The sequence below is a fragment of the Panthera uncia genome (genome assembly GCF_023721935.1).
Source record: "Panthera uncia isolate 11264 chromosome A3 unlocalized genomic scaffold, Puncia_PCG_1.0 HiC_scaffold_11, whole genome shotgun sequence".
Lineage (NCBI taxonomy): Eukaryota > Metazoa > Chordata > Mammalia > Carnivora > Felidae > Panthera > Panthera uncia.
The window spans coordinates 66400491-66424822 of NW_026057578.1; the positions used below are offsets into that span (position 1 = coordinate 66400491).

Consider the following 24332-nt stretch of genomic DNA (forward strand, 5'->3'; position numbering starts at 1 on the left):
ATTGCCAGGGATTAATGCATGCTAGGCCTTTTCTCCAGAAAAGACTGAATTCTGTGAGAGCTGTCCATAGATGTCTCCTGTATCTCTCAAAAAAGGCGATCTTTCCATCTTTTCTCAACTGCCCTTTCTAAAACATTACTGTCTACTTGGTCTGCTTTTTTTTTTTTTTTATCTTTCTTTATACCACTAACACCATGTAACATTATCCAACATTGTCTCTTAAGCTAGAATATAAATTCCATAAAGGCAGAGGCTTTAACCGTCTTGGCATCTTTTGTATACCCAACAAATACTACAAAGCTGAGAATATAATATGACTTCAATAAATGATTGTTGAATGATTGAATGAGTTTTTATTTATTAGCCAATTCACATCCAAAATTATGGAGAAGAAAAGGGGAGGTACCAATCCTTTCCACTATGTACATGCTGCCATAACTTCTAAAAATGAACCCTCATATGGTCTTTTTCCTATTAGAATAGACAGCCAAACGTTGCTGAACAGCAAGAGTAATCCAATTCATAGGGACATCGTGCATTCCTGTCAGAAGAGCCTTGTAATCAGGGACTACAGGCAAGGCCAGCTTGCTGCTGCAAAATGCATGGGCTGTTACTACGCGGCCAACTTCTTGGATTGCTGTGAGATTCAAATGCAATAAAGAATGGCAAAAAGGGTTAAATTGTAAATCAAGATAAAAATGGGAATCATTATTCAACCAGCTGGTGGTGTGAAGAACTGGAATTAATTTTGATAAAGACAGCAAGGAATACTCTGGACCCCAAGTATTGAAAATAAACATCAAAAGGAGGTGTCAGGAGCTCTCTATTAGAACTCTGAAGGATAATATGGTTTTGATTATTTGGAAGGGCCTTTCTGGATATGTCAGGGGTTCAGTAAGAAGGATGCCTTTCTCCTTTGAGAAACACAAATGATATATTTCCACATTGGAATACTGGTCAGTGGATCTTTCCAAAAGAAAAGTTAAAAAGACTTTCAAAAATTTTAGGAAACTTGGCGGGGGAAAAAAAATCCACAATCACCACTACTGTCGTCATCATCGTCATCAAATTAATCCTTTGAAAAATCTCAAAAGGTAGGTATTGCTTTCTTTTCTTTAAGCATAGGGGAGAACTGTGGTGCGAAGAGAATGAAGTCTCTTACACGGACTTCCCTTAGCTAGTAAATGATAGGGTCAAGAATTTAACAAAAAATGCCAACATTTACTGAGGATTTTCTTAATGTCAGTCATTGTTGTTTGCAATGCAATGCAAAGGTGCAGGTAGCGCTATTCCTGGTTTATAGTAAGTAAGACTGGGACCTAGAGAAGTTAAGCCATTACCTAAGGTCACATAACTAAGGAGAGCAGGAGCCAAGACCTGAGTTTAGACAGGTGGCACTGGTATCTATGTACTTCTGCATTACTGTGTGATGCTTCCTGTGTCCCTGGCCACTGTCCTTTGAGATGCCCAACATATGGTTCAACTTTTATAATCAGCGAAGCTACTTTCATTACCCTTACTAAATGAAATGAGGGAGGAATACAGAATAGAGAGAAGGAGACTTGGAGGGATTGCTAGGGTGAGTCCCAGTGAAGGCTCTCCTGGAATTACCTGGCTGGAGAAAGCAGATGGTGTGGGTGTTGTTAATAGGCACCCTAAGGAGGGTCTAACAAGCCTGCATGTGAGTAGAAGATTGTTGTCAATTGGGGAGGGGTCCCACTCAGCTGTGCGAAGGGTTTGCTCAGATGAAATTAGGGTTTATTGAGTAGTAAAGAGCAACATCCAGCTGCCTGAGAATTACATTGACAGGATGCAAAGGCAGGAGAATATTGTGTAAACCTTATTTACAGATCAATAGATAATCTTTCATACACAAAAGGTCAGCTCCAGGAAGGCAGAGCAGTAAAAAAAGAAATATTGCCTGCAAATACAATATTGACTTAAAAAATGCACCCAGATGAATCCTTTGATGTATATTCTTCTAGTCAAAGTACATTTCTTTATTCATGAGGTTTTTTTTCCTAACCACTTCAGGTTTCTCAGTGAAGTATGAAGACAGTGATGAAGAACACTGATTTCTAGTTGTCTTGAATTCTGTGCCATCAAATGATCAGCATGAAATGGAATCAATGCTGAAAATTTCAAAACAACATTTGTGTGTGTGTGTGTGTGTGTGTGTGTGTGTGTGTGTGTGTGTTTGTGAATTAGGATGCTCAAGTCAAATAGAAACTCACCCCTAACCCCTTGTAATTTCCTGCTTTGGTGCCTGTGATGATGATAAACATTTATCCTGGCTTCAGGAAATAAACAACTATTCAATCCTACTGGTTCCCTCTGGATTCTTTCATTCATTTTGTATTTCTTCTTTGCCTTTAAGCAAGTAGTTCATCATCCCAAAGAATATCTGAAATCGTTGCCATCCACCTATACCTGACTGCTGGATTGTGAGGCCATTTATGACTGCTGCTCAGACACAAGTAAGCATGGGAGAAGGAAGCCAGTTAATTGGGCTTTGTTTCCCTGATAGAATCTTTCAGATTAGGGGTCCAACTAATTTAGATACCTTATCAGTATGGGAAATTTTTCAAAGGGCCACAGTCTGAGCCCTGAATAGAAATATTGCTGGTAGAAAGTGCCTTTGGGGTGGTTGCTCCAATCTCTGGGTTATTGTGTGCCACATCTGAAGGAAGGATGCACAGCTGGGAAAAGTCCACCCTCGTCAATAAGTCAAAAGGCTTAAGATGGACAACTCTTCCTCTTAACTTCCTGATGGAGAAAGGCATGGCAGTGGCTGTGAAAGAATTTTCTATGCTGTAGAATTATATAAATACATTTTCCAGAGTAACCAAGGAGGATCCTTTGACAATGACACAATTACTTCCAGCTGCTTACAAGTTCTTTTCTTGCTGCACTGAGAAAGCAGGTTTCAAATGCTCTGAGAACAATAACCTCCTCTTATGAAAGGATGTGGCTGGAATCGGCCACCTACAGCTTTGTCTAGACTTGATGGGGAACCAGAGGGACAGGGGACTACTCAACCCCTCAAAGGGAGAAAAGGATCCAGAGGGGAGGCTGGATTTCATGACTGATGGTATAGATTTTAGCCTCTTTCAGAGTCAAAGTCATAGCTTGGCCCCTCTATTGGGCCAAAGTTTCCATTCCTCCCACCTGGGGCTATGCCTTCCATGCTCACATCCTCTCAAGTTCCTCCCCAGCTCTTACCCCCTAGAAGGAGGACTGAGGGTCCTTATTCATAAGAGTGAATGGTGGTGACTACCAGGTGTGGGCAAGTCTTGGGCCTAATTCTGGATATCTTGATTTCAAACTTTGCAATGATTCCTCATCCCTTATTTACTTGCTCCCAGCCCACCATTCTGACTATTGTTCATGCTGTTACTATCAAGGGCTCTAGAATATGTATGTGAGGGGGTTGTTTTCTTTTTGGATCTATCTTCTGCAGGAATGCTTTTCATTACATGTATGTGAATGGCAGTTACCCTGTGGATTCATTTGCATGTCCTAAGGTGATTATATTTTGTTATTGAAGGCTCTGTGGCCCCCACATCCCACTTGAACTTTTCTAAGAGAAAAGGGAGAGAAAGAGGGAAGAAGGTAGTTGGGAGGGAAAGAAGAAAAGAGGAACGAATGAAAGAAGTCAGTTGGGTAACAGGTGCTAATAATTTTGTACAGTTGTTTATAGTTTATATACTGAGAAACAATTTGTAAAATGTTTTTGGCAGGCATCATCTTATTTTTCACAGCACCCTATTTACAGATATGGAAACTGAGGCTTAGAGAAGGTAATTGGTTATCTAGCTAATAAATAATAATATCCCACCTGGAATCCAGTCCTTCTGCCATCATACATAGTTTTCTTTTCTATACTGCTTCATGAAATGTAAAGGCATTTCCTAAACTTGTTTTTTTGAACTTAAGACAAACACTGTAAGAGCTGAAGGTCTTGGTGGCCACCATAACTCTATTCAGTCCTTACTGGACTTTTCTTGAGGGTGGACTGGTAGACTTTGGTTGGCTAGAAATAATCATCCTACAAAGTACTCAGTACATATATTAATATTTTTGAACACTTCATGGTTTATGTGATATTTTCCTATATAAATCTCACTTGAGGGTCCTATAAGCCAAGTGGGTCTCGGAAGTCCAGCAAATGACCCAAAAATAAATGGTGGGATGAGGATGAAGTCTTAGTTTTTTTTTTTTCTTTAATGCTCATGCCTTCTATTACTCCATATTTCTTCCACTGTTATGTGCCTAATCTGCTAATCTGCAGACAGTATAGTAAAGTCCATTTAGGGATCCACCACACCCAAGTCTGAAAACAGAAGAGGTCATAACCCTGACCTCTGAGCATGATGGGCTCTATTTGGGGGGCACAGTGTAAAATGAAAATTCAGGGCCCTTCATTAAAAAAAAAAGTATAAGCATTTCAAGACTGTGGAAGCAGGAAATTAAACCTAGTGTGAGGCTCTCTGAATGTGGGGTGCTTTTGAGCATGGAACCCTGTGTGACTGTATGGGCAGCATGCCAATGAAGCTAGTCCTGCCTCTGACGTTAACTCAGGAGTGGATGACCTTAACTCTTTCTCAGATCCTTCCTGGAGCTTCTATCAGGGAGGGGAAGTTACATGTCATATAGACTGTTATGTTAAACCTTTTATTCTTGTAGAGATGAGGCACACAAAGGCCCAGTGTTGCTCATTGAACCTACTAACTCCAGTTCTCAGGGATCAAAATTTAAGGACAAAGTATCACTAGCAACTAATGTTGATGTGAGCATTTACTGTGTGACAGGCACTGTATAAAACTTTTTACATCCTTTAAATTGTTTGCAAGGATGGCCTCAATTCTCTATCCTTACTTGGATCAACACATCTTATATTGTGACTGTGAAGCTTTTCCCATGAAAAAATGGAGTGCATTTCTCTATATCTTGAATCAGAGCTGGCCCCATGAGTTGGTCTGGCTAATAAAATGCTTCAGAATAGATGGCATACTAGTTCAGGGGGTAGGTCTCAAGAGGCTTGCAAGCTTGAGCTCTTTCTGTTGGAACCCCAGGACTGCCATTAGAGCAAGCCTATGTTAGGCTGCTGGAAATGAGCTCCACTTGGTGTTGTCATCTCAACTGAGACCATCTAGGGCAGCCTGCCTCCAGTTGACCTGCCACCTAACTGTAATTGCTTAACTGAGCTTAGCTGAGGTCAAACAATCCAGGTCAGGAGAACCATTCCACAGATAAACTCACAGACAGGTGAGAGATGATAGCTGTTGCTTTAAAACTGTGTGTGTGTGGGGAGGGGCTTAGGTAGTTATGCATTATTATGCCAATAGGTAACAGATACACACTATCATCATTGTTATTTCCATTCTTGTGGTAGGGAAATAAGGAAATAAGCAAATAAGCATCAAGACATTAGGTTGTAGCCTGTGACCAGTGGCTAGTAAATGGGCTTACTGTGACTTCTAGCCCAAGTCCTTATTGGTTACTTTGTGGGGTCCTTTCATAGCACTCTGGGCTCTGTCAAGCGCTCAGCTATTTGGAAAGGCATTTGAATGGAAGAAGCAGTGATTTTGCTGATGGGGCTCAAACACCAGGAATCTCTCTGCTGGTAAAATACCATGTCTATTACTAACTAAAACTTAAAAAATAAAACACTGTAAGTTATCAAAGAAAAAATGCATATATGCAGAACAAAAGGGATGATGTCTTTGAGGTTAAGGTAACAAGCTAAATGCTAGCACAAATTTTGGCTGTATCTTATTAATAACACTAAATTATGACTGAGTTATGCAAGAGGTCCATGTGAAATTGCATTAATGCAAATGGAATTCTTTATGTTTTTGTAAATGAAAACAAAAATGCAGTTATATTAGTGGAACTCACGTATTAAACTAAAATAAAATCTACCAGCAAGTGTCTCCCCTCCATGTCTAGGTAACCCCACATCTTTTATAAAAAGCAGTTGCCCCCCAGAATAACAAGTAGAAATTGTGCTAAACCAGGAATACACAATTCGTTTATAGTGGCTGCATCAGAATATAAGAGTTCTTACAAATATCGGAGGTTGGGAAGGTTCTGGAAGGCATCAGTGTCGATGTATAGCAGGTTGTTGGCCTTTTCAATTCTACTGTAAAACAGAAAAGAATATATACATGAGCTCAACTGTAAGGAATGCTGTAGTATTTTTCACATTATGCAAAGAGTATATCACTTAATCACTCACCCATCCATCTATCCATCCATTTCAACAAAAAAGTTTAGAACACATGCAGTGTTTTCACTATGCTAAGTTGTTCAAACTAAATATTAACCCATTTTGCTTTCATCACTAATGTCCTCTTGGGACATTAAACATAGCCAAACAAAACACTTTCTGAGTTTGTCCTTTTCACCCAGCACACTGTGTCTTTAACCGGTAAGTGTCTCTCAGGGTCTAAGGAGGCTAAGAAGGCAGGGATGAGACTGACCTGGGAAATGGAGATTTTGTCTGATTTGGAGACAAGAGAGTAGGGGATAGAAAACAAAAGAAGGTGAAAAGAAGATGGCAGGAAGCAAAAGGGTGAAGGACAAAAGGAGATTGGAGAAAGAGGAAAGAGGCAAAGGAAAGCAAAGATCAGGTGAAAAGCAGTGGACATCTGATTTTAATCATGCAATTGTAGCAGGAAGTAGTTGGGAACGTGCTGCTGATTCCCTTCATGCTGTAGACTGAGGCTGCTCTCACAGCTCATGAGAAGTGGTGACTTTTGCCCTTGTTGTCTTTAGCTGTGTCCTGATCAATAGTCTGGAGGTGAATGTGTTCACATTTGGATTCCAACAGAGAGAGGCTGACCTTTCCTCATCTTGCTGGATCAATGTATATTTACAGATATGCTCTGTGTTAATTACTTCCTCCCTGTTTCATTAGCTTTTATGTTGCAGTAACCTGTAGCTACCCAGATCCAAGTACCAGGTAATTAATTAAGTATAGTCAGTGCTACATGGGGGTGAGCACCTCTCCATGCAGGGAAGAGATGAAAGAGCTGTTCCATTAGCTCTACTGCCTGTTGAACTGCAGAAAGGGATGCCTGCTTAACCCTGCCCAGAGGGCTGATTGCTCTTTGGTTCATTTCTTTGACATTTCCTGTGGGTTCTGAGACCCTGGTGAAACTCTCTTTTTCCAACTAGGGTAAGGAGAGACCAAGCAGAGAAGAAAAGAAGGAACAGGAGGGCAATGGGGGAAAGTGAGGAAAGGCATCAGTTTCAGAGGCTTAACAGCAATGAGGAAGAATGCAGGTGGGAGGCAGAGTGGGTGGAAGGAAGGAAAAGGGAGAGGGTAGTCTGCCAGTATGGACAGACTGAGTATCATTTCTAAATGTGTGTGTGTGTGTTTGTGTGTGTATGAATTATATGGATGTATATATATGTATATATGCTTGGCAAATGATAAATTTTTTAAAAATATAAGAGCTGGTATTTATGTTTAAGTCCTTATCCTGCTGTGGATTTGGCTGGGTGACTTTAGATAAGCCTTGCAACTTTCATTCTTGTCTGTAATATTAGGAAAGTGGTTCATTCACTTTCTTAACTATGTTGCATGGGATTTTTGTGAGGTGTTAATAAATGCCCCACAGAAGAAACCTTACCAGCGATACTGGTTGAGAAACCCTTAATAAAATGCCTCCCTGGATATTCCAAGTATATATTCACACATGATAGGTTCTGAGTTTTCCTATAGTAAGTGAGCCTAACACTTGCCCAATGTTTCCTAATATAACTTGACCATAAAGTCGTTTACCTTTTTAAAAAACACGTTGTACTTTGGAAAATTTGGGACCAGATAGTGTCTAGTCTTTTCTGGCTTTGACATTTTATGATTCTGTGAATTAATTTATGGTGGTTATAGGCTGGTATGAAACAGAAATAGATCTGTATGAATATTGACAGGTGTGTAAAACCAGAATGTTAAAAACAGAAAGTAAATTTAGTTGTAAAAAGGTACCAAGTATCATTATGACATATTTACTCTATGTCAGTTGATGTTGGATCTAATTTACATTTATCACCTTTGTTCATCACAGTGATCCTGTGGCATGCACTTTTACTTGCATGCACTTTTACTCTCATTTTACAGTTAAGGAAAACTAAGTGTTAGAATGATTTTGTTTCTTGGTAGGTTTCATGGTGAGTGTATGGCATAGACTAGTATTCAAGTGAGGACTCACTATCTTTACATCATGTGGGATTTATTTTGGACTTTGACTCTGGAATAATTTTAAAAGAGACGATGAGATAGAGACCCCTTCAGTCACAGCACAAGGTTATTGGGTCTACTATTGGAAAAAAAAAAAAACCTCTTGGAGGGAGACAGCAGGACAAGATTATTTTCTTGGTTGGTACTTGGATCACCAGGCAGAGAGACACAGAACGGTGCCCTTTGGGCTGTCTTTGACATCTTAAAATGAAATTCTAGGGATCAGAGGATAGAGCAGAGTTAGGACCTTCCAGGGATATACACAAAATTTACAGCTATTGCCAATGGTGATGAGCAAACCCCACAGGATCTTGCTTACATTTCATGTAATTTGGACAGGTTGAAGAACACATTTGCCTCTATTACTTCCAAGACATCATTCTGTGAGATCTCTCTGCAAAAAAAAAATAATACATATGATATAAAAATATATGATTTGAATTTTTTACAAATGAAATGTAAGTCAGCATTGAGCCTCTTGTCTGCAATGATTCATGAGACACACACAACCCTATTCCTGTCCTCAAAGAAGCCAGGTGTAATAATCAGACAAATCTAAAATAGGAGATGCTAATATTTGGAGAACAATGAGAGAATAAGCCCAAGGTGATGGCTCAGTTAGTTTAGAGGTTATTCAGTCTGTGGATGTAGCAACTGAGGTCCAGAAAGGGAAAGAAAATTGATTAAAGATATTTAGGGAATATACAGGATGAGAACAAACTCTGAGTTCCTTAGACCTTACAGGGGTCAGCAAGCGTTTTCTACAGGGCTAGATAGTAAATATTTTTTTGGCTTTATGAGTCATTTAATCTCTGTCACAACTACTCAGTTGATAGTGCAATGCAAAAGTAGCCATAGATAATAAGTAAATGAAAGAGCATGACTGTCTCCCAATAAAACTTTATTTATAAAAATAGATTGTGGGCTGGCTTTGGCACCATGGGGCTATAGATCTTGCTCTAGACCATGGAGTCAAGTTCTTCTCTCTGCTAATCTAACATTGGGAGATGAGAGCCTCAATTCAGTCTCAAAGGAGCATGGCTTTAAATCCCTCTCTTCTCCATATCATTACCCAAGTAACGGTCCTTACTCCAAGGTCTTTTGTTACGTAAAATATGCAGAGAAGACCTTTCAGGTCTCAGGTTTTTTTTTCTTGATGGAGTAATCTGAGGGCAGTAGAGAGTGAAGTCCACTATGCCAAAGCCCAGAGCTTGAGAAGATAGAGGGTGGCTTAATCACTTAATGTTTGTAAAGTGGTTCACAGATGAAGCGTGCTATTATTAGGCCTTCAGAGGAAGGCTCATGCAGTTTTAATGCAGCAGCTGAGAGTGTCTCAGGAAATCTCATAGGCAGCATGCATTCAAATTGGCTGAGGCAGAAGCACTGTCTGCTGGCCCAGGATTTAGCTGAAGAGCTCTGGAAAGGCTCTTGATCAGGCAAATCCTGGAAGACCGATCAGGGAGAAAGTCTTACAGGACAGGTGTGATTGTGAACAGTAGCCATCTCAGTGAGGGGAGCTGGTGACATCTGGAGCTTGTCAACTCAGTGGTGGTGGGTCACGTTTCACAAGCCCCTGTGAGTAAGGAGACATTTTGTGGGAGAAAAATAGCCTTCTTATTCTATGATAGCATCTTTGATGATTCACTTGGTAAACTTAAGTATTCACAATTTTTACAGTTGAACATAGATAAAGGTGGTGTGTTTGTGTGTGTGTGTGTGTGTGTGTGTGTGTGTGTGTGTGTGTGTGTAATAGAACATGTTGGCTATTGGCGGTTTATTTTGCTCCTCTGTCCTGCAAGTGGAAGGAGTGCTGAGAGGTACAGGAATGAAGAGGAGTAGGAAAGGGGTGGTAAACCTGGAAAAAGATGTTAATTTGAACATTTAAGGGAGTTGAGTGAAAGAGTTGCACAGGGAAAGGATAAGTCAGGGAGGAAGAACTAGATAAATCCAAATGGGGCCATATCTTCCAAAAATGATTTGCAGGTCCACTTACTGCTTCCAGTAGATTTGGCTGACCACACATGATAATATCTCAGCCTGATATTGCCTAGAAGGTAGATATTTTTCCTTGTCTGAATTCATGTGCTGAGAGTTCCCTTATTTGGATTTTCTCCCTCCCTTCCATCTGTCTGTCCCTCAAAGAGAACTAAAAACTGTTAGAATGAACAAACCAAAGAGCATTTCTAAATTATTTCAGAAGGTAGTTCATATTTTATAGCCTTCACTTCAAAGACAGGAGAGCGTGTGGGTTGGAGAGGGGCAGGGAGAGCCTTTGGCTGGATGAGGGTTGGGGGAAGGTGAACAGTATGCAGCAGTGGAAAAATACATCACTGAGAAATTCAGGGATCTTGTTCCAGTCCAGCCTAGTTCTGTCTCTAGTTATTTTTATTATAATTTATTTGGTATCTTTATCAGCTACTCTATATACATTCTCTCTAATCCTTTTGACACGCCTGTAAAGTACATTGACCTCCATGTTAATAAACAGCCCCACTAATATGCAGGTATGCTAGGCTACCTCTGACTGATTGCAGGGCTACAACACTTTTTTTTTTAGGGTTTATTTACTGACTGAGAGAGAGAACAGAGGAGGGGCAGAGAGAGAGAGAGAGAGAGAGAGAGAGAGAATCCCAAGCAGGCCCCAAGTTGTGAGCACAGAGCCTGACATGGGGCTTGATCTCAGCATGGTGAGATCATGGCCTGAGCCAAAACCAAGAGTGGACTGCTTAATCAACTGAGCCACCCTGGAACACTTTGTTTTACACATTTTGCCTCCCAGGCCACTCTAAGCCCAGGATTTCCATTCCTGTATATTTACTCTAGATAAATAAAAATGTATGCCTTCTCAAAGGCATTTTATACATTTTATTTGTAATAGCCCCAAACTGGGAACAACCCAATGGATGAAATATGGAATATCCATGTGATGAAATACTGCTCACTAATAAAATGGAACAAACTGTGGCTACAACATTGTTGAATCTTTAAACAATTATGCTGAATAAAAGAATGCATACTGTATAATTCTATTTGTATGAGGCTCTAAAACAGGCAAAACTAATCTATAGTGGCAGAAATTGGAGTAATTGTAACTTGGGGCCTGGGAAGGAGATTGCTGACAGGGTAGAGGCAAGGGGAAACTTCCTGGGAAGTTATGGAAATGTCCTATTCAAGGCTGGAGAAGTAGTAACATGAGTGTATATACTTACCTAACTTGTTAAACTTTAAAATTAAAACAGGCGCATCTATTTTATTGTGTATAAACATACATTAATAAAGTTATTTGAAAAATGACTTCCATGCAAAGGAAGGGGAGTAAACTGTTTGTTTTTGAGAACTCTGAATTAAATAACTAATAGAAGAGTCTTGTCCTGTTGTTTGCCCAGAAGGTGGTGTTCAAATCCTAGTTCTTTCCTGGTGATTCTAAGTAAGGATCTTTTCCGTCTTGGCCATCCCGGCCTCCTATAAAAGGAAGAGTTGGACTATATCAGAGTTTCTCAACTCTGGCTACATGGTAGAATCTTTTGGTGGACCAGAGTGTGAGTCCACCCCAGAAAGCTGGATTTATTTAATCTGGGGTGGGACTATGGCATTGTGTGTGTGTGTGTGTGTGTGTGTGTGTGTGTGTGTGTGTGTCTGGTTGTCTGGCTTTTTCTTTTTCTTTTCCTTTTAATTCTCCAAGCAATGGTGATTCTCTTATGCATGAAAGATGGAGAATTGCTGGACTAGATGATTATTAAGGTCTCCTTTAGATCTGTGAATTTTGTCTTAGTCTGCTTCAGGAGCAAGTAGGACCAATTTTCCCTTGGCTACTGAGACAATAAATTAGACAAGTAAGGTTCTTGGAGCATGAGATAATGAGAGATAATGAGGCAAAATAGTAGCAAGATAAACCAGAGATAGAACATGGAAGCAGGAATAAAACGGAGAAGGCAGCAGGTAGTTTTTCATAAGTAAGAAAATTTAAACAAAAACTCACAACATTTCAGATGTTAAATGTGTAGCAAGAGCTGCTGTGGAAAATATATAATGAACATTTATTTACTATTGATAATTGACAGTATTTTTTATTATGCATAGCCTCCCTTCATTTTTAATGTACCTATGTAAAGTAGAGTGAAAACAGCCAATGCTATCTCCAGTGAGGTTTAACAAAACTTGCCTGGCTTGGCTAAGATAATACACAATTGTGAGGATCATTAAACTTGTCTTTGAAGGGAGGATGTGGAATCTTTACATCCAAAGAACTTATATAATTAAGAAACCATTCTTTGTCTCAGTAGATGCAGTTAAGAATTTTCTTTGCAATTGTGACAAATCATTGCAGTTGGCACAGTTCCAGATACGGCATTTTCTTAGGGGCAATAGGTAAAGGTTTTGTGAAGACAGGGGAGCTCTAAGAATGTGATAGATTAGCTGTTCTCAAAGTGTGGTCTGGTGGTCTGTATAGTCAAAACTATTTTCATAATAATTCTAAAATAAAAATTTTTCCACTTTCACTCTTTGAGGACACAGTGGAGTCCAGGGGTTACTCAATGTGTATTATGGCAACCGCTATAATGCAGAAGCAGATATGAGACTCCATCTGTCTTCTGTTAAGCCAGATGTTAAAAATGTTTGCAAATATGTAAGACCATGGTACTCTACTCACTAATATTTGTTTGAAAAGATGGTTATTTTGTATAACAACGATTATTTATGTTAACATGTAGGAATTTATTATTGTTTTAGAATGGACTGTCAAATAAAACGTTTCCCAGTTTTAACTTCTAGTATGGTAAATATTGGTAGCTATAACCCACATAAACAAAATCTATTTGCTGTCTTTAAAAACTGTTAAGAGTTTAAAGAGATTCTGGGATCAAAAAGTTTAGGATATGTTCAGTGCAGACACTGAATGCAGGCCTTTTTGGGTGAGAGATCCTGAGACCCTGTGGAAAGCTTACTTCCCGAGATGAGGCTCCACTCATCTTCTAGGATAGTGCATCTCAGTTGTTCATGCACATAAGAATTATCTGGGGATCTTGTGCAAATGCTTCTCCATGGGAAGACCTTGAGTGGGGCCTGAGGTTCTAATTTCTAATACCTCCAGTATTAGGGGGTGGTTCTGGTTTTGACTGCTAGAGTCTTTAGAAGAATGGTAGTAACACTCCAGCAGACCTTTCTCCACATCACACAAGTGGTTGGATGTGAAAAGCTTGATAGAGGAGTTCAATTAAATCAGCTCAAGAGGAATGAGTCACTTGATTTTCAAAACCCTGTATCTCCTTTGGAAAGCCTCCTTTTTCTCTCTCACTGAAGTTTTCCTACCTTCTAGTTCTCACAAGACTTCTTTGATTTCTCAGTTAAAGGAAATGTATTGTTTTGTCATTGCTTTTTTTTTTTTTTTTTTTTTGGTCGGGAGGTGTGGTCATTGTCTAATTCCTGATCCTATCTTATTCATCTGTCTCTAGCATCTAGTGGCAAGTTTGCATGTAATAGGGACTCAATAAATGTTAAAAGGATGGATGGGTAGATGGAGGAAAAATAGTCTTCAGGTCCGGAAATGGGCATCTGCAAAACTGTGAAGGACATGACAATTGTCTTAAGTATTCTTTCACCCCTTTTCTGTAGGCAGCGTGACCAAACTGGGTAAATGGCAACCAAGGCTAGCTGGTCTGTGAGTTAGGCTTTTGTCCCAGGGATTTTTACATTTAATACACATCATTTAAGGGACACATACATGTATTTAGTCTGCTGTACTAATAGCTTCTGGATGTCTTTAGCTCCAGCTAAAGGTATTTTCCAGCTCCTTCAGCAGAGCTCCAAGATGAAGTCCTCGAGTCAGTAAACACCCATAGAGGAGAAAACATGGGAGATGACTGGTATGACTCTATGGGGGTTGGAGAGGATGACTTTTAAGGTCTCTTCTGTGAATGAAATTCCATGTTTCCTTAAAGGAAGGGGAGATGTGCTTGCGTGAGATACTGGGGGTTTTCAGGGCATTCTCTTTGGAGTGAATTTCCGAGCCACAAATTCTACTCCAGTATTACATTCTTCTGGTCAATGGAGTGGTTTTTATATGCAGGTGCACTTGATGGAGGGGGTGGGGTATTCAGTAGGAAGGACTTTAGGGACTGAATGAGCATGTAGAATTCAGCTAGGTCTAGCATAAAATTTCAAACTATTGTAGACAGGTATTAATTTGTCCACCATTTCATCTGATACTCATTTGCCAAATTCTGGGACTGTCTGATTCAGAGCAGAGTTGCTCTGGTTTTACAGGATAAGGAAGAACTAAAAACGGTCACCAAAAGTTATAAGTCTCACTAGAATGTCAATGGCATCTATTACATTCTGGTTACATCCCGTAACAATAAATCAGATACCAATAGAGCCTCCTTTGCTGTTTTTTTCCCTCTCCCCAACATAGGAGATATTTTCCAGTTGGATCTTCCTCATCTTTTCCCTCCTCTCCTGACTTTTCACAGAGCATTTTCCTCTAATATATCCAAAGTACCCCTCCTTAACTAAGCACATTAGGGAACTCAATTGCACTAAAGTATTTTTAATATTCACCAAATCAAATTTCTTCTGTTTTTAATAACCTCAGACTAAATTCAGTTGACAGTTTTCCTTCCCTGAGTCCTTGTGGTCTAGGATTCATACATATATACTCTGTAATAGCCCTTACATACTGTGTTGGGTTTGCACTGGTTTGTCTCCTTCACTAGGCAAAGAGGACAATGACACTGCCTTTTATCTTAGTATTCCTGCTCCCAACGAAATGTTTGCTGGATGAATGAATTACCTTTTAAAGATTATAAAAGATTTTCTACCTTGGCTCTTGCGCAATAAAGCTGTGTTCTTGAAAACTTGGAGTAAACAGAGTATTTACAAATCAAATTGTGTATTAGCACAGGAAGGAAGCTTCTTGTTTAGCAAAACCTTGGAGTGAATATTTAAAGGAGTTAAGAATGAATTCAACAAATGTTCAACAGATTTTGATTAAGCAGCTTTTGTGTTTAAGGCACTAGGCTAGGTGCTGGGGATCTAAAAGATGAATAAAGTGGGTCCTGATTTAGAAATCATCTGTAAGTAAGTCTAGTATTCTAGGCTTTCTTTTAACTGAGTGCTATCTTTATTTGATGGGTTATATCTGTGTTGGTGGAAAAAATAAAATGGATTGTTGGCATGTTGTATTTGAATATAGCTGCAGATGTATGAATAATATACTTTTATATATAGTACATACATTATACTTATATATGAAGTAAATGTATATGGTTATACATAATAAAACATGCACACACATATACATATATATGTGTGTGTGTGTGTAAAAAAATATATTTTTTTTACACACACATGTTTTCTGTATTTATATCCTATGTCTACTCATCTACTCTCTATAGTCTTCTGGAACTGTGCTATATGATTAAAAAAAGTACAGAACAGGACAGGTGAAAATTCTAATGAAAATACATTTCAGAAAATTTCATAATGCTCTCCAAACACACAATGAAAGCTCTCATTTAGAATTCCCTGAAGATCAGATCCAGAGACTACCATAGAGACCTGAGTTTGAATCCTGCCTCTATTTCTTACTAGTTGTATAACTATGGACAAGTTAAGGAGTCTCACTGAGCTTCAGTTCCCTTGTTTGTAAAATGGGAATAATAACTACCACACAGGACTGTTAAAGAGACTAATCAGATGGTATGTGTGAAAGCACAATGTTCATTACATGGTCAACTCCAGATATCACCATGCCTGCCAGACAGCCGGCTTGACAGCCTGCCTTCTTGGGGAGTTTAGACCTGAATTCCTCTGAAGGTGGGAAATAATAAGCTAGCCAGCCACTGTGCTGGAGAAAATGATGCTAGCAAAGGTCCTAGGAACAGTACCCTTAACCCCATTTAAAGATTAGATTCTTAAACCAGGCAATATGTAGCATTACCCTAAACGCCACCCTGAGTTTTTTCCACAGTGAGACCCACCATCCTGGTCTATTGGCCATCAGAGGAGAGTAGACAGTGCACAAAGGCATCCCAATAAGGATGCCTCTGTCACTGAAGTCATAACCTGAAAATCCTATTGTTCCCTTTGGGAGAGGATCAATATAGAATGGGACTTGCAGTCAATGTGTGGTAAGGCCATTGCCAAAGGGTTCCTCTCCCCTTCCTTTCCTGAAATTTTGCATCTGCTTTTTTCTCCTGGGCAAGGTGAGTCTTTGCTAAAGATTCTCTAAGGATGTCCCCAAAATGAGACAAATAAAAAGAACCCTCTCCGTGACTTTATCTGAGACAATTGAATTCAGCTCACTTTCAAATACATCAGCAGCAAAGTATTGTATCCATTTTTAGTTTTGTCTTAATTTAAAATGTTGAGTAATTATATTTTGGAGTAATGTATTTCCCTCACTTCCCTTAGCAGATGAGGAAAGGGACTAAAAATCACAGTCATAATAGCTAACATTTATTATGCACTTATTTGCCAATTTTTCTGTGCTTCACATTTATTAAATTGCTTATTCATCCCAACAAGATGAAGAAGAAGCATACAGAGGTTCAGTAATTTCCCCACTACCACGGAGCCAGTAAATAAAGTTGACCTTGGATATGCTCATGGGGCCTCAAAAGGATGGCAGAAATCAGGTAGGCCATATTTACAGTGAGTTGGAAAACTATTTCCACTTCAGAAAATTCTGTTGTTCTAAAATCCAGGAGAGTAGAAATCCTTTTGGGAGTGATATGCCTATAAAACAACTAAATACTACTCCATTCCTCCATGCTACATTGTAAGGCAATATATAAACGTGGAAATTCACCTTTCACAGATAAAGTCTCGAGCAGTGAATCATATAAGTACTTTTTTAGTACATTCTCTCTGTGTAAGTGTAGAGCATGTAAGACAGTAAAAACAAAAAACAAAACAAAAAAAAACAACAGCATCTCTGTCTCCCGAGAATTAATAATTTAGTTGGAGAGAATCAACATGCATGAGACGTTGGGAGTGCAAAGTCAATAGAAGTGGAGCAAAGTGTGGGAAGGTTGCCCAAAATTAGAGCAATGAAGAGCAGAGTACAGAGTAGGGATTCAATACATTTTATTCTTTGTCCTCATATACCATATTTTCTCTCATGCCCTGTCAGTGTCAGCATCTTTGAAGCTCTGTGTTGGTATCCCTCGAGGTTTCCCTGTTATAACCTCTCTGTTGATACTTCACAGGTTATTGGGATATGTTTCTCTCTTAGACCAAAGTTCATGTCTGCAACTACCAAAGCCATATTCTACTACATATTCAGTATACACTTCTAGACTAGGCATCTAGTCTAGAACAAGTTTATTATTTTCTTCCCTCAACTGTCTTCTCCTCCCCAATTAATAATGCCAGCCAATACCTGTATCTATCATCCCTATTGGTTCACTAGACCAACCCAAGCTTTAAATATTGGGGTTACCTCTAACTCTTCTTCAACATTTAACAGATCCTAAGTCCTCTCATTTACTTTTTTCAGTGTTTCTTGCAAATGTCGTTTCATTTCCCACCATCATTATTGTAATTATGATTCTTTGTAATTTCAGGTAGACCAGTAGTTATTAACAGTCATGTGATGACTAAGGAGTGGTTTGATGTGGGTTATGAGTCCTCTTTTTGAAAATAATTAAGTGTCCCAATGACTTAAAAATTTTGGAGTAAATCCAAGGTTATGTATATAATGTTCAAGAAAATAAAAATGGAATGGCTTATTGAGACAAAGGTGGAGTAAAAAGTGATGCCCTAGGAGTTTATCTCTGCCTGCATACAGGAGGATAGCTAGTACTTTTGCTTGGGAGCCATGAAGACTGTTGTTTGGGAAAGCCATTAGTATTGATAAGATGATAAAAAGAGAATAGAGGAGAAAGAGCAAGAGGGAAAGGGAAAGAGATTTCTAGAGGTAGAATGATATTAGAGCTAGAAGTTACAAAAAGTAGACAACTCTTTTATTCCTCTGTGTATGCCTCTCAGAAATTGTTCAAATGGGAATTTAATTAAGTTCTAAGTGATAGAAGACTAGGGATTGTGAAGGTATAAGGAAGTGGAGACTGTGTGTAGAGAAGAAAGGGAAGGGATCACTTGGGTCACTTGGCTTAGCTGTAGTCCTCCAGCTTCAGCAGAGGCCAAAGAAAGGGAGATGGGAAGGTGGGTGATACTTCTGACACACAAGCCATGATAAATTATCTGTAGGTTTGGGGCATGTGTAAGTTTGAGCTGTGTAACTCAAGGCTGCAGCAATAATAATGATGGTGAAATAATTAACTTTTATTACACACTTGTGTAGCAGGCATAGTGTTAAATGCTCTACATGGGTATTCTCACTAATGACCTTTTTCGAAGGCTATGCTGACTTGTATTTATCTTAGTTCATGTACACATATGAGAGGCAGTGTGGACCTGGGAGCCAGACAGGACTGAGTTAAAAATATACCTTTATCATTGCCAGTTATGTGACCTTAGACAAGTCAACTAACCCCCATGAAACTTACTTAATCCAGTGGATATCATTATATCTACCTTTGGGGTTTTTTATGAGAATTATGGATATAATACATGGCATGGAAGAGATTTCTAGCTGTCTACCAAAATCTGTTTTTCTTTTCTTATTTTTGGGTACATAGCTAGGCTACATTTTCTGGCCATTTTGCTGTTTAGGTGTAGCCTTGTGAGGAGCAGTTTCCTTCCATGGGAATGTGAGCAGAAGTGATTTGTGCACCCTTAGGCCTGGCCCATAGCCCCTCATGTGTGTTCCTCTATGTTCTGACTTCTTTCCATCTGACTTGGCTGGAGATGCCCACGGAAAGCTTGGAAGCCATAATTAAAGATGGATGAGCTGCTGTTGTCCTGACATCCTAAGTAAAGTGCTGAGGAACACTACCCGGGACTACTAGGTGAGAAATAAAGAACCTTGTTCTTAAAGTCCCTGACACTTTGGAATTTGTTGTTGCCATCTATTCACTCTAATGCTTAAGACTCTAGAACCCTGCATGGTATCTAGTGTTTGCCCAACAAATGCTCTTTCCATCAGGTCAAGTAGGAGTTGTGCATCTACCACCTAGTGAAAATGGGTATATACAGTAAGTGTTTAAATTTTTGTTGGCTGTTGAATTAGGAGTCATGTAGGAGTGTTGGTTGGCCACACTGGAAAAAAATCCCCCTCAAAACTAAGTCTCTGACCTAATTTACCAGAGACCTCTCTTCAACTTAATGATACAATATTTACTGCCTGTGATGGAGTTGCTTGGCCTCTCACTGTGCGAGCAGGTGGCTGCTCCTTCCTTATGGTCCCTTGGCTTTTTATTTTATTTTTCAATTATGTCATGAAAGAAAACATACAGAAAAGTAGAAAGAAGAACTTTTTAAAAATGGGGACTACTAAATCCTTTAGCACACAGACCCTCAGAGGGTGTTCAAATTAAGAAATTTGAGCCTCCAACTCTCTAGACTCCAGCAATGTGGAGCTGCATGAGGCAAGGTCTCTTGAGTGGGTAAGATAAAGTCCTTCATCACTTTGGAAAATCACTGGAGTTCTTTGAGATCCATTTTCTTCAGTAAGATATTGCTAAGGCCCTCTGTACCTCAGTACATTTCATACTCAATTCTTTGTAGTTGGTTGGGCTATTGAAGATCACATGAATAATGTATGTTCATACAGGAGGAAAAAGTACATAGTGTTATGCAAAGGTTATGCTGCTTACCATTATTTTTATTACTTCACTGGAGTCAGGAAACCTAGGTTCTAATCTTGACTCTGCCACTAATTAACCACTCTGCTTGAGTCAAATCAGTTACCTTCTCTGGGCCTTTGTTCCTCATCTATAAAACAATACTGTTGATCCAGATGATCTCGTGGGTAACTTCTAGCCCTAGAATTCAGTGATTTTAATTATTTCTGTGATTCTGTTATTAAAAGGCAGCCAGCCACATCGTCAGCAGTCCTCCATGACAGCCAACTTCCATTTCTAACAAGCTGGGTAAAGGGCTCCATCCTTCTTAGGGCACTGCACCTGTTTCCTAGAAGCAGCTCTCTGGGAAGTCCCTATGAGGGAGCAGCAGCAGGGTAGCCAGCAAGGGCCATTCTTCCTGAAAGCTGGACAAGGGGAGAAGGTAACCTTAGTCTGAGCCATTATTTTGGACATAGTTCTTGTTTTATTATCAGCTTAAATAGGGCTCCATTGATCTCCCTGTAAGCAAGTGTTGAAATCTTCCTTGTCATATATCTGGAGCCTCTTTACCAAGAGAAACACCAAATGTGTGTGTGTGTGTGTGTGTGTGTGTGTGTGAGAGAGAGAGAGAGAGAGAGAGAGAGAGAGAGAGAGTAAGAGACAATTATTGCAGGCTTTTCCATTCACTTTTGTCACCCCACAGCACCCCCAAAAACTTCCTTAATAATTATCTCTGGGGATCTATTATGCCTTTTTCGCTACCCTTCCCATACCTATAACGTAATTTGCCCTTCCCTAAATGGCTTTCATCCTCCTTCCAGTCTCTGTTTTCACTCTGTAATTCATAATTACTCTCCCTTTTATGCCCCACTATTTTCCACCTCATTAACTCTTATTCTTGGCATAAAAGTGCCTCCTTTATGGGCTGCAGTGAAGGAACAAGAAGGAACTCACATTTAGCCTCTTTTGAATTTGAGAAAGTTTTCCTTGTTTTCCTCTTTGAAATACACGAGAGTAGCACCCTCATAAGCATTCTACATGGAAAACTGATATCTATCCTGCCTTTTGCCACATTTTCAGAATTTCTTTGAATTCAGAAATTCAGGGGCACGTTTTTTGCCAACTACGTATTTCATTAATTTTACGTAAATTTCTGAGCAGATTTCCCCATCCCACATCAAATGGTAGTTAAAAGCCCACACTACAGCTGACTTTGCCACACGTTGGTTCTAAAAGTGTCCCAATTTTTTACAGCAAAGAGACCTGTATGGTCAGGAAAAAGGAAGTCCTGAAAAAGAGACTCCTATTTTATGAGACTTTGCCACTGCCTGGAGAAAAATGCCATCATTTTAGGAAGTGAGGAGGAGAGTGGATGGTCTTTCAACATGAGTTTGATTCAGGCAGTTAAGGCCATGCAAGATGTTGGGAATCATCAGACTAGTTTAGTATATATTAATTTACTATATTTTCTATGCTTTGGAAACCTTTATTAAACTTTAAAAAAAATCTTTATTATTTTTGAGAGAGAGACAGAGTGTGAGCAGGGGAGGAGCAGAGAGAGAGGGAGACACAGAATCCGAAGCAGGCTCCAGGCCCTGAGCGGTCAGCACAGAGCCCAATGTGGGGTTCGAACTCACGAACTGTGAGATTATGACCTGAGCTGAAGCCGGATGCTCAACCGACTGAGCCACCCAGGTGCCCCTGGAAACTTTTGTTTAAACAATGCTTGAAGAGTGGCAAAGCAAATAAGGGTGGAATTATTCCTGTTGAGGTCTAGGGCATTGGCTGTAGAACAGAATAAAAGAATCCAGATTTCCTTCCTCCCTTTAGCAGCTTCTGGGGGCTCTTCTGTACTCTTATTCATGTGTATATTTGTGAAATACACATTTGCCTTCTAATACAATTTCAGGTAACAAAGATCTTGTTAGGAAAAAATCTTTTAGAGAATGTGTGTTGTTTTGTAATATCCCTGAAAAGAGAATTTCAGAGGATCAGCAAAGGAAGGAAGACAGGCACTTGAGTAGTTATCTTCTAGATTTACTAGATTTTCATGTCCTACACATGCATCCTCTCCTTTTTTTCTCAAACACATAGTGTAACAAAGGAATGGGAAGCTGTATTTACATGGGTAATTAATAACTGAGCTGGTCTAGGTTAAGATGTTCTTTATGATAATAGGAGTGCATTTTCATTCATCCACTTAAAGTTTTTGCTGGGGCTATAGAAATTAAGTCAAGGTTAACTGACTTCCAGGAAAGGGCGTATCTATGTTAGGAACCAGGACCAGGCAGCAGAGTGAGTACTATAGACCCATACAAGTACTCAGACTCATATAAGCTGTGTGAAGCTGGCAAGGTTACTTAAATTCTGAGCTTCAGTTTCCTCATATTTAAAATGAGGACAATAGTATTTACCTTGAAAAACTTTGTGAGGACTAATTACTAAACAATTACATGTTAAATATCTAAAGCTTAGTAAGTGTTAAATAGTATTATCATTATTTTGTATTATAGTAGTATTTATTATCATTACTCTATTAGACTAGAGTTTAGTCTAGTGACTATAAATCCCTTGGGGTCAAGGACTTTGTTATATTCATAGTTTGTCACCTCTGCACCCAGCAGGCACTCCACAAATGTGTGCTGATTCGACAGATGACATCTTTAGGACTTGAAATCCTTTGCTTACATTGATTAAAGTAAACTTTACCTTCACAACTAAGTAGTAGAGTCAGAAGGAAATATATCAGTTTTAAGGCCACCCTTTACAGTTTTCCCCAAGGAAGACTTCTCCAATCCTTTGGAATTAAGACATTGCCTTCCTCTGAGCTTTCCTTGAACACTCCTTGTGTCTTTATCAGAGTATTTTATCATTGTTGGACTTGTAGTTACGCTGGCTGTGCTTCTGTCTATAGGATTCTGAGGGCTGAATCTGTGGCCACTGACATACTGTAAATACTACTGAACCTACTACATCACATACAGGGGGCTTTCAATTCTATTGAGCTGGAGGGGACAGGTGTTAACAATGCTTAAGTGTTTTTGGCACCAAATCTCAAAATTTGTCTGCAGGCCTCATCTTCAGATATATTCAAGAGAATACAATTTCTGCCTTCAAGGAGCTTTTAATCTAATGGAAATTGTAATATTGTTTTCATTGCAACAGATTCCAGGGTTTCATGTTGAACGAGTGATCATTGGTTGATTAAATTAGTGAAAGAAGCAAAAGCTGTTATCTTGTTTAGGAGGAAAGAATGAGAAAGTACAGAAAGGTTAGGTGATTTACCTAAGGCCACACACCAAGTCAGAGAAGTAGAACCTGGGGCTGCCAAATCCCATCTGATGTCCTTTCAAGCACACAATGCAACACCCTTGTGTTAAGGACCTCAAATATCTCAGTCCTAATTTTTAGCTATGAATAGCCACCTCCTTCCTGCTTGTCCATGATACAGTTTTTCCCTTTTTTCCCCCCGAAATATAAGTATTTGGAGGAAAAAAAACATTCTGACCAAATGTGCTTTTGGTAGAAATTCTAGGACCAACTTATTACATCAAATCCTGATTTAGATTTCAGAATTCATTTGAATATATTAGTTGCACAATTTGTGTATTTTCCTCTGTCACCTACCAAAAGCAATTTCCCCCTTTTAAGATCATTGTGTTTTTAAATATAAGACGTAAGAGACGAGAATTACATAGCAACTTGCTTTCCAATTAGACTACAGTTGCTGACAATCTATCTGATCAGACAAGGTCAGTGACAGAATAAGCTCCATAGTATTTAAAGACAGCTTGGAGGGGGGGCAGGGACAATGAGGAAATGAGAAAACTATTGGAAAATCTTTGCCTAGAGTGGAACGTGAGTCCTTTATTGCTTGCTGCTTGTATAATCTGAAGAGATGTCTTACAGTAGCAACAGTTTATAACCTGCCAACAAGAAAACTGGGGAACTGAGGCTATGAGATGTTCAATTGTGGTTGTTTTTTCTTTCTTCTAGTTCCCAAAGCTTTAGAAAACTAAAGACTAAAAATCGCCAACTTGAGAGGTTGAAGCTGAATAGGGGGAGTTAATGAAGAGGCAAATACAGGGGACTCTTTTCAACTCAAATAGGGAATTGAGGATATATGAAAGGAGGTGGAATGGTCCAAAACCAGGTTTGCCTGGTGGGGTCATGAAAGTGGACCTTGACTCCAGGCATCATAGGAAGTACAGCTGGCCTTGAATCCTGCATCATCTGGGCCCATTTCAGTGACTGTCTCTCTCCCCCTCTCCCTGTATTAGTCTCTGCTTTAAGAAGAAACACTCATTCATACCAAAATGTCTATCTCTGACGACTGATGACAGTCTGATTGGAGGAAGAGCATTGGGGTGCCTCGGTGGCTCAGTTGGTAAAGCTTCTAA

At 39.4% G+C, this 24332-nt stretch overlaps 1 protein-coding gene and 1 long non-coding RNA gene across 3 annotated transcripts in view; one reads left to right on the forward strand and one right to left on the reverse strand.

Annotated features, from left to right (window-relative positions):
* Window positions 1-2319, forward strand: part of LOC125936990 (uncharacterized) — a 150004-nt gene extending 147685 nt beyond the window's left edge. Inside the window, exons 4-5 of the long non-coding RNA XR_007462192.1 lie at window positions 1008-1094; window positions 2035-2319. This is a non-coding gene — a long non-coding RNA (uncharacterized LOC125936990). The remainder of the gene's footprint in view (window positions 1-1007; window positions 1095-2034) is intronic.
* FSHR (follicle stimulating hormone receptor) overlaps window positions 1-24332 on the reverse strand; it is a 175748-nt gene that overhangs the window by 47246 nt on the left and 104170 nt on the right. Inside the window, exons 3-4 of one of the 2 annotated variants that reach the window (XM_049651460.1) lie at window positions 8568-8642; window positions 6071-6145 (exon numbers count right to left, since the gene is read on the reverse strand). In XM_049651460.1, coding sequence (XP_049507417.1) covers window positions 6071-6145; window positions 8568-8642 — 150 coding nt within the window. The remainder of the gene's footprint in view (window positions 1-6070; window positions 6146-8567; window positions 8643-24332) is intronic. The other variant, XM_049651461.1, reaches the window with a different exon arrangement.